General features: G+C 41.0%; 1 protein-coding gene and 1 long non-coding RNA gene across 3 annotated transcripts in view; both read right to left on the reverse strand.

Annotated features, from left to right (window-relative positions):
- Positions 1 to 11,225, reverse strand: part of LOC147817258 (uncharacterized) — a 236,097-nt gene that overhangs the window by 78,322 nt on the left and 146,550 nt on the right. The gene's annotated exons all lie outside the window — the stretch shown is intronic.
- myo10 (myosin X) overlaps positions 1 to 11,225 on the reverse strand; it is a 135,356-nt gene that overhangs the window by 78,322 nt on the left and 45,809 nt on the right. For both annotated transcript variants that reach the window (XM_023396699.2, XM_087171233.1), the window contains exon 3: positions 8,477 to 8,635. In XM_023396699.2, coding sequence (XP_023252467.1) covers positions 8,477 to 8,635 — 159 coding nt within the window. The remainder of the gene's footprint in view (positions 1 to 8,476; positions 8,636 to 11,225) is intronic.

Genomic DNA, 11,225 nt, shown 5'->3' on the forward strand with positions numbered 1-11,225 from the left:
GGTCAAACTGTCCACTGAACAACAAACAGCAGATTGAACACATAGATCACACTCGCTGACGGCTGACCCTCACATGTGTCGCTCGATTCTGCACGGTTGAGCCCGGTCTCACGTCATACTCTGTCTCCTAGAAGTTACATTTTGTCCGTAATGTAATCGATGACTGGATTATGTTGAAATGCAATGCAGCTTTTGAATGAATTAGTAGCCATTTTGAGTCTCTCTGCAGTCATTCTGTGTCTCTTCATGGTCGTTTTGTGTCTCTTTGAGGTCATTCTGTGTATCTATGAGGACATTATGTGAATCAATGCAGCATTTGAATCAATTAGTAGCCATTTTGAGTCTCTCTGCAGTCATTCTGTGTCTCTTCATGGTCGTTTTGTGTCTCTTTGAGGTCATTCTGTGTCTCTCTGAGGTCATTCTGTGTCTCTTTGTGGTCATTCTGTGTCTCTTTGAGGTCATTCTGTGTCTCTTCATGGTCGTTTTGTGTCTCTTTGAGGTCATTCTGTGTCTCTTCATGGTCGTTTTGTGTCTCTTTGAGGTCATTCTGTGTCTCTTTGAGGTCATTTGATTAACTTTCCAACACGAAATGTTAACAGTTATTTCAAACAGTTGCTGGGACCCTTGGCACAACCCTGTACTGCTGAAAAGGAAACGTAGAGGATATAGTTTTCCTGTTTGTGTTCACTATATGATGAAAACGAGCTACAACCAACAGCTCACACTGTACAACCTGGTGGTACCAGGCTTCCATCTGCATCTTTTTTATTAGATGCAGATGTAACAACAAATTTCACTGTGTTGCTTTCTGGTGTGACGGAGCTCTTTGTCAGGAAGTCTGAAACATTTAATCAACAGTCACAGTCACATTTAAAAAAAATAAAATCTGTTGTCCAGTACAAATAATGAGGACAGCCACTGCAATTAACCAGCAACCAAGCAGGTTTCTAGATGTAAACAGAGACAGGATATTCAGTGGAAGACTTTCCTGCCATTAGATGAAGTTATTCTCTATGTCTGTGTATAAAATATGCGACGCACAAAGTCCCTGGTTCTTGATTTGACCGACCCCCTGCTTGGACAAGAGAGAGAGGAGTAGAGGTGTTGACACTGGAATGTCCAGAGAGAGACTGTGTGTGGATGTGTGTGTGATGAGGGGGAGTTCAGTGGAAAAAATACTGATGGGGGGGCAGATTAAGGAAGAACAGCATGTGACAAATGAGTGTGTCTGTGTGTGTGTGTGTGTGTGTGTGTGTGTGTGTGTGTGCAAGTGTGTGTTTATGAAAGTGAATAGTGGTGGGGTACAGAACAAGTCAGAGATTCCTGAGAAAGAGAGAGAGAGACAGTGCGTGCATGTGTGTGTGTGTGTGTGCGTGCGTGCGTGCGTGCGTGCATGTGTGTGTGTGTACGTTGTGCACTCTTCAACTGGAATCTGCAGAGGAGACGAGTGAGGCCACCAGTCGACAGCACAGCTGGTTACAATCACAGGAGCTAAAGACTGCACACACACACACGCACATACACACACACACACACACACACAGACACACACGAACCAGTATGGTTGCCTCCGGGCTAAATTCCCAGTTCAGCTATGTAATGTCAACACTAAGGCAAAGTAGCGCTGAGGCTAGCTAGCCTCACAGTTTGGCTAAAACTAAAATATTTTCCCAGGAAAACAACCAGACAACCAAACTAAACACTTCAGGAGCTGAGTTCCTCAGAAACATTCACGATGAAAACTGGAAACAAGTTATAAGAAAATGTTGATTGTTGTGTTTGCAAATTAAAAACCTCATATTCTACTGCAACTGTGTTCAAGTTTTACTAGAAAATGAAATAATTCTCCAACCAACGTGTGACAGGGACTCAATTTGTGATTGGCCATTATAATAATGTTGGAGAGAAACTCAGCCCACATTCAGATATTAAACTCCCTAAACAGACTCCCACAGCTGCAGCTACACACACACACACACACACACACACACACACACACACACACACACACACACACACACACACACACATTTAGGTCTTATTCAAAGCTCTAAGTTGAACAGTAGAATAAGTCCTGAGAATATTTATTATCCTGTAAAGATAAAAATTAAGATATGAGATGAGAATAAAAGTTGTATTTCAGCAACAGAGTTAACTCATTAATTCTCCCAAGAAGTCAGCAGGGGTGCTTTAAGAAATTCAGGGGCCTCTGACAGGTTATGACACCGGGGCCCCTTCGCTCTAATGCATCTGACTTCATGCATTCATGCACACTTCACCTTTCTCTGCCCTCTTTTCCCTGCAGGGACTTTTCCAGGAACCGAAGAAAGTTCTCACCTGTTTTTCGCCTGCAGAGATATTGTTATTTACTATTTCATTTAAAAAGTGCTGTATATCATGTGCAGGTGTTACCCTCTACCTTTTTATTGCAAGCAGAAGATGAACACTCTCAGCTCAGTGACACTGCAGCACTCTCAGATTTGACATGCCCTCCAGGGAATGTGTATCCATCCAAAAAACAAAATGCCCTGAGAAGACTGTCACTCTGCATGTTTTACTGTCTGGATTAACTCATGTCTTAGAGGGCACTGACTTGCCTCACACACACACTCATGGGACATGACACTGAAGCCATTACACTTTTCTGGAAGGTCTCAGAAGTAAACACTCATGTCAAAAGTCAGGACAGATCTCTGGCAGGAATGTAGAAGCCATGATGTCCATGAGCAGCTGGAAAAAAAGTATATATATGTATATATATATATATATATATATATATATATATATATTTTTTATTTTTAAGTTGTGGTAGCAGCAGTATTAATAGTACTTATAGTAAAAATATCAGCAGCAATGACAGCAGCAGTTGGAAGTAGTACAAAATATCTGTACGAGTTGTAATAAGGGATATCACCTGACAGTTTGTCCCTCATGGAACCGACACATGTTGAGGGTATTATCATGCTTATGTATGTAATAAAGCGAAAAATATAATTTCTTCATAATCTTATATAACTAGTTTTGATCTTCTGTTTTTAATAACAGATAAAATACAGAAACTGCCTCAGATCTAAACAGGAAGGGGTTTGGAAGGAGTGGCGCAGGAGTTCACATTCGGTAACAGCACTGTTTCTGCTTGGTGTAAAGACTTAAATCACCTTTAAACGTCCACTCCATTCTTAAGAAATATGAAAAAAATCATTCCCCTGCTATGAGTACCAGAGCGTAACACATAGCAGTGAGTTTCAATGTCAAATAGAAAATGAATCTGGTCATTTAAAATTGAATTTCTATTTAAAACAAACCTTTAACCTGTTTAACATTTGATCCCTGATGTTTTTAGAGCTTGTTGTTGGCTCTCTGGCTTCAGCAGTGTGTTTACAGCCCTTCTCCGTTGGTCTGCTATGACCCACTTCACCAAAACCTTTTCTCTAATTTTCCCTCTCTGCAGCTTCTGGCCCAAAAAGAAGAAGAAGAAGAAGAAGAAAAAAAGCCCCGTCAGTCAGGGTGGAGATTGGGTGGAGATTGGGTGGCTGTGATGAATTGATTGGATAATTTCGACCATACGGGAGCATTCAGTTGTGATTAAAGTAACAAGATGGCATTTGTCAAAGGTTACTGTGGCTAATGCGTGCAGAAAGCACAAGGCTGCCTTTGTCGCCGGCTTGTTTTGCTGAATAAAATGCTGGGTCAGGTTTGTTCATTAGTCCATAAGTACAAAATGAGACAGTAATAGTTGGGAACCATTTGTCCTACATATCCCTTTGTTTTCTACACCAAACAGTAGAGTTTCATAGGCTCCTTTACTGAGGTCAGCAGGGACAGAGCTGCTTTGTTTGCCAATTAGTTTGACGTGTGAAGCAGGACAGTGTGGAATTAATCACGTTTACTTTGTTAGCACAGCATATAGCCTACAGTATGAGAACAGGATGGATCACCAACCTGAAAAGTTTCTGTACTACGGCTAACATCACCACTACCCGTTACCCCTTTCACTGCTGCTACTGCTGCTCTGACCACTACTGCCGCTAACCCTTTCAAAGCTTAAAGGCGCTATTTGTACGTTTTGTTATTGCTACATAGCTAACGTTAGCATTAACAGCTAGCAGTCTTACCGAGCTTCAGCCACTGTTGCGTTTACAAGACAAGAGGTTATAATACGTCCTGTGAGCATCGCTACGTCTTCAGGGCAGACTGGACAGTATCGGAAAGTGATGAGAAAGGGCAACCGGGCCAGCGCTGGTTAGTTAGCATGCTAACTTCAGTAGAAGAAAAAGAAGTGATAGAAATAGAGGCAAAACAAGAGGGTTGCTTAAAGTAAAGGGATTAAGCTTGGTGTTAAACTCGCATAAACTCTGAACTGATAAGGTTCAATGAAGGTCCCATAACTTTATCAAAGTAGCCATTTTAACCCAAACCACAATCTTTCCCTAAAAAAGTCTTGATAGTTCCTAAATCTAACCAAACCTTAACTATCACTTTGTCACATTATAAAACTGATAAATAATGTCTTCGACATCAGCAAACACCTATGACGATGGTAAATGAATGTTTTGCTGTTTTATCTAGACTTGTTGTGTATCTGCTTTGATTGATGCCTTAAATATTCCATTAGAAATATCCAGTGAGTCTATTAGAGGTTAAATGCTAACAGCATAACAGTTTTAAATGACAAGATGTTCAAATGGTTGTTCAGACTTCCTCAGAAACATGTTTCAGCTTAATACACTCTATAATAAAATGTCCAGAGTGGGAAGCCAGTGGTAGAGAGACTAACAAAGGGAATAAGAGAATTTGACTCTCAAGGGTCAAAGGTCAGGAGACCCAGCAACAGTAGAGGGAAAAAATGTTACCATAATCATCAAATATATATCATGTTAAACATATAAAACAGGTTTTCCTCTTACATGTTCTCAGATTCACTGTTTTTTTCCCTCCAAAGCTAACATGCTCTTCACTGCTCCGTCTCACAGCTTGGAAGACACGGTCGCTAGCGGAGACGAGCCAGGACCCATTAGCTCCCGCCAAAACTCCCACTGAGGAATACCAGCCTCTAAAACGAGCGTCAAACCAAACAAACCCAAACTCTAATCATCCTCCCTCTCACTTGGCAAACGTGTTGCTCTTGGCTGCCAGACAAGGAGCTCCGTTCAAGCGCCGTCCAGGTTCCAACAACCTGGACTCTCAGAGACTGAGAATCTCTCTGCTTGTTTGGGTTTTAACCACCTGTGCTTTTCATCGCCTGTTCGACACTGGGGTCGAGGAAACAAGCTGTGCTCCAACAAAACTTTAAGCCCTTCGAAATCATGGTAAAAGTTTACGCAAAGAAACACTTTTTTGATTTGTTTTGTCTGATTAAATGAAATTTACTTTACAAGAACGGAGCTAAATTTATGCAAAGTTTCTTTTTCTATGTACCTCTGCGCCTTTTAACATCTGGAAACTATTTAGAAATAAACCAGCTGCATAAATACTACTGTTAATTCAGTGTAATTTTGTAAGAATGAATCTGTTTTGGGAAGAAAAGTGTAACTAGCACAACGTGATCTGAGCGAAACAAGTATAAAATCCCTTCAACTGTAACAGTTAAGATCAGGCAACAGCTTCTGAACCCTCGTTTTTAGCCCAAGCTGAGAGAAATGTGATTCCCCATGTGGTAAAGAATAGCAGCATCTAAAATGACTATTGGCATAGCTCAAGGCTCAACCGCAACAAGAGCTCAAAATAGAGATGTGCTTTTATTCTATTTTTTTATGTGTATGGAAAAACAACTTTTTCTTTTTCAGTCAGGACTAAGGCAAAAGAAGATGCTTAAGGCCCATTTCAAAGAGCCAAAGACCTCAGCCAGGTCTGGAAACATTTCCTCTAACATGGCAATGACCCTGAGCATAAATCTGTCAGGTACTAATAACAAGAGTTTGAAAGTCCTTGAGTTCAGACTCTGAATCCCACTGAATGACAACTTGCAGAAAGCCGTTTACAGACATCTAATTAGAAATGTTGAACATACACACTGGCCACGTCACGTAGCATTGCATCAACTGACAGTTGTCAGGGTAACAGCACAGAGCTGATCTGGAGATCAACCTGGGAAGCAATCATGATGCAATTTTATACCTTTTTAGGTTAGTTCAGATTATTTGTAGCTGTAGGTAACTTTGGTTTGCAGTAAAATGAGTCATCAGTCTGACACATACACATTTAACACACATCACGGACAACACATGTGCACAAGGTTTCCAAACCATGATGCCAGCGAAATAGATGAAATCAACTAAACAAAAGCTCAGTAGAACAAGATCATAATGGTCTTCTCAATATGGAAATAGGACAGTTTCCTCAGACACAGCAAATGCTGAAGCCCCTTCTCACACACAGCTTCACAATTTGCCTCAAAGTTCAGTTTTGTGTCAATAATTGTCCCAAGGTGTTTTTAGGATTGTACACACCCCACTGTCTGACCTTTAGTGGATGTGACTTCATGTGTATTGGCCCGTCTCCTGAAATCAATTACCATATCCTTTGTCTTAGATACGTTGAGCTGAAGGTAGGACCTCTCACACCAGTTGACAAAGTCGTCTATGACCGGCTCGTAGCTCAGTCATCTGCATACTTTAGGACGGTGCTGTTTTCATACCTGCTCTGACATATTTGTGTAGAGGATAAATAAAAGTGGTGAAAGCACGCATCCTTGTGGGAAGCCAGTTGAGGAGCAAAGTTTTTTAGCTTCAAGCCAAAGCTTTGCAGATTTGTCTATCAGTTGTTAACAAAAAAACATGAAGAAAAAATAACGCGGGCCGTCGAGTAGCTCAGTTTGTTGAGCATCCGCCCCATGTGTAGAGGCTACAGTCCTGCAGTTGGCCCCAGTTCGAGTCCCACATCAGACAAGCCCTTTGTTGCATGTCATTCCCCCTCTCTCTGCTTCCCCATTTCCTGTCTCTCTCTACTGCACTGTCAATAAAGGCATAAAAAGCCCCCCAAAAAAAGAAATAATAACGCCTACAACTATACTTTTATATTACTGTATCTACTGCTATTGATTCAGTACTGTTGAAGTAGTTTTTCCTAAATATGTTTAGGGGAATTCAAATACAGTGAAGGATTTTCACGGTTAGCTTGAGCAAATCTGCAGATTAGTGAAGGAGATGATACATATCTCCAGAAACAGACACACGGAAGAAAAGTGGAATCAACATTTCTGTGTAGAATAGACAAAAAAAAAAAATCTCTGTTCAATCTCAAACTCAAAAGAAAGCCGTCAGACAGGTTCGTATTTTGTAGAACCACTTATGAATAACCTGCTGCATCCGTACACGTCTCCAGTGTGATGCGATGTGTGCTTAACTCAGTGCAGTTAAACACACCTTTCACTCAATTTCACACATTTGTTTCACACCAGCTGTTTGTAATAAATCAGAGGCAGAAAGCCAAACTTGTTTTGACAGGATGTGCATGGGGAACATCACTGTAATCACTGAATACCACCAGTCTCTGACAGAAACACTTATATTCAGTATGAAGCTCTGAATGTTCAGTTCTGTCTCTTCCTTCCATCTGTCTGCGTCTAGACGGTTATCTGTGCTGTTATCTAATGATTGAGCAACTTCATCCCTTCATGGGAGATTCCTGCTCTCAAAAAGAAGGCAGCGTACCTTGACAGGCCGGGTTGGGAACGTGAACGCTGATACTGCAGATAGAGATGAGTTTCTTCTGGGTTCTGACGCCACAGACTCTTCACCTCACATGCCTCAGATCTGATGATTTTCCATCAGTATGAATTTACAGCGCTGATCTGGACGTCAAGGATTTATGATGCGAAACCAGATCAAGGGGCGAATAAGCTACATGTCAGAATAAGTCGACCTGCATGAATTTGCCTTGAGGTCAATGGAGAGAAAGTTAATCACCCATTTCCTCCCAGTTTGTGCCAATTTTCTCTCCCTTTCTTTTTAAAACGTCAACATAAATCTAAAAAAAAAATCTCTATATCATTATGGACAAAACTTAATCTGTACATCTCATACAACGCAACAGCATTTTTGTATAAACACTTCTAATGTACACTTAAAGTACATTAAAGGTCCCATACTCCATGTTCCACTGACCTGTTGTTACTAGAGCTCCAGAGAGAAGCCTGAGAGAGGAGATGTAAAACTACATTGAGATGGTTTTTGGTTCTTAAAACCACAAATATATCTTCTTATGGATCAACACTTAAAAATAAAACAGGAAAAGTGTAAAATATGGGACGTATAAGGTGTAGATTTTACTCATACTTGTTCTATTTCAACATATTACTTCTGTATTTCACGTTTTATTTGTTTATTGCTTTAATATGTTCTCTTTTCCTCTTGTTTTGTATCTACTGTTGTTCAGCGAGTCTCTCTGCAGGGTCGGTGTGTCCAGAATTTAACCATCATTCAAGAAGAGTCAGTCAGTTCTAAAAATTCTAGTGCAAAGCTGTCGAGGCACTCACATAGATGTGTCTCTGCCGGTAACGCAGGAAGAGGTTATGCATGATGGCGCCGTCATGGAGGTCCTCCAGTGTCGCCATGTCCTCCACCCCTCTGATGCTGCTGTGGTGCATGGGCTGCACCTTCTGCCTGGTGAGTGCATTCTGCTTGTAGGTGTACACCTGCAGCAGAACATGGGAGAAATACAGAGATGTGTGAACCATGTCAGATGCAGGAGATACGCAGGAAAACAGAGAATCGACAGATCTCGTTTATGCCTGTCTTAAAATTAACCAGAAGCCTGAACTTAATTGTTCAGTTTTTAAAAAGTTTTCCCAAGTTTAAGAGTGATACATTCCCCAAGCAGTGATCACAGGAAACATTTAAGCCTACACAAAAGTAGTTTCTTCAAGCTGCCACTTCTCTACCACAGGTTTTACATCTTTATAGTTACATTCAGCTTTCTGTCCCTTTTGACTTGTTTATGACCGAGGGAGCCGCTCCAGAACAGAAAAAGCCAAGACCACCACCAGACAGTTTTTCAGAAATGTAAAACAGAGCTAAAACCTCCAGAAGTCCTGAGACACTACAAAGACTGTAAACTCCCAGGATTCATTTCACGTGGTTACTTCACTGAAACTCTTATAAGAGATGAACTGACATGAGTAAAAACATCTATTCACATTGATCACACAGCAAACAATAAAAAAAACATTTGCACCACATATTTTCATGTCACAGTAATGATGATGATGCATAATATTGAAAACAGCTGGGGAATAAATCTCGACCCTAGACAGCAGAAACTGCAGTGTGCTCACTTGCTGCTAACATGCTAAACATGCTAACATCCCCTCTGTGTGTGACTGGTTCGCTCCCCTCAGGCAGCGAACGTCCTGACTGACAGATTTTTATCTCATGTTACTGGAGGAGGCCGATGTGTGGAAGAACGCCTGCAGGCGGGAACTGAAAGAGAACACGAACCAGGAAGGTTGGTTGAGTGGTGAGGGTCAAAAATCAGAGCGATAAAAAGAAATTAGTGGTTGAGATGTAAACCAGAGAGACAAGCCATGACACAGCATCTGAACTTTGAGTGACATGCACTGTAGTGTCCAAAGCAACAGGACTGATGTGAAGACGTTCTTTAGTTTTCAGATCATTTAAAGAAGGAAAGAAGGAATAAAGAAGGAAGATGATGAAAGCAATAAGAAAAGCAGCAGAGATAAAGGAGGAAGTGGGGAGAAAAAAGGATCCAAAGAAAGAAAGGATGGTAGGATGGGAAAATATAACAAACAAGTAACATAAAGAAAGAAAGAGAAAAATGAAACAAGCAACAAGTTAGTTTCATTTAATGTGTAAAAGTCGTTGAGCAGAAACAGATCTCCTGTGTTTTTCAGATTTCAGCCTCACTTCATTATGTATGTGTGCAGCTGACGTAACTGTGACTGTGTTTCTCAATCTCAATGAGACTACATGACTCCAGCCAGCAGATAAATGTGGCGATGGCGTCTTTCCCTCTCAAATGACCTGGAGGAGCTTCAGGTAGAAGGTAACGTACCAGAGCCTCCGCACAGCTCCAGAGTAAAACCCGAGGGCTTGATCCTCCGAGACAAGATTCACATGTGGAGAAATTCATCAGATTTCTACACTTACAGGAAGCATGTATATAAATACAGGATTCAAGACAATCTGGGCGCTGTGTAGGACCTGACCTGTAAGGTACAGCATGACATGACCTAATACCAATATCACAGACTGATGAGATCGACCAGTGTATAAGGGTCCGAGGATGGAGCGATCTTTAAATAAAGTTATCACTATAGTTTTGACTTGTCGTTGTCGGGCAGAGTTCAGTCTTGAGAAGCTGTTCAGCCTCGTCCTCAGACACGGATGATAAGCAGCCGTCTGCTGCAACCTTCCTCCAGCTCCTGTTCTCCTTTCTCCAACAGGTCGGGGTAACATTTACCTCCGCTCTCTATTTTAAACTTTAGCAGCCAAGTTAACAAGCTAAAGTTTAATATTACCGTTAACGCATCAATCGCCAACCAGCTGTCACCCGGTGAGCCTTGGTTGGGTGCGAGCTAGAATTGAGACGTTAATCTGACAAGCCAGAGACGCATTTGTCTACTGTTCCATATCTACAGCCTCGATAAGGTGGAAATTCAAAGATGGTTGAAATTTTTTTTTTTTTAAAGAAAAATCAGGCCTCCTAAAAAGTCTTGTGTTTTAAAGTGGAGTTTTTGAGATTTGGAGTTCAAGCCTCTGAAGGTCAGAGATGGGGAGTTCAAACTGTTAGTCTAAACATTTCACACAAGTCACAACTAGTTTATCTCATGAAATGTGTCTAATGTTCATAGCAACATAAAACACCAGAGATACTCAGAGCGCTAAGATGTGTTAACACTGCAGTTATGAACGTTATTTAGGTCTTCAGATTCCAGACATATCAGCTGTAATGATTCAGTCGTACAGATGCTGGAGTTAGAGTTAGGCTGTCTTACATTTTGATGATCTCCATACTTAAATACGTAAACACATTCATATTCCAAACTTTCACTATTTTCATGACTTCTAAAAAAAAAAAAAAAAAGTATTTAACGCCCCAGTTTCATTTAAAGTGAACAGAGGAGATTTGAAAAAGAAAAAGATGCCACTCAGACTTCGAAGATCCAGTCGTGAAAAGGAAGAGTCGGCGAGGTTAATTAAGAGCAGATCTCAAATCATCATCGCTCTGCGGGACGTCTGCAGGAAGACACAGAGAGACCTCTGAGG

The sequence above is a fragment of the Seriola lalandi genome, unplaced genomic scaffold, assembly GCF_002814215.2.
Source record: "Seriola lalandi dorsalis isolate HSWRI2012SDOR001 ecotype SW California unplaced genomic scaffold, Sedor1 jcf7180002054982, whole genome shotgun sequence".
Lineage (NCBI taxonomy): Eukaryota > Metazoa > Chordata > Actinopteri > Carangiformes > Carangidae > Seriola > Seriola lalandi.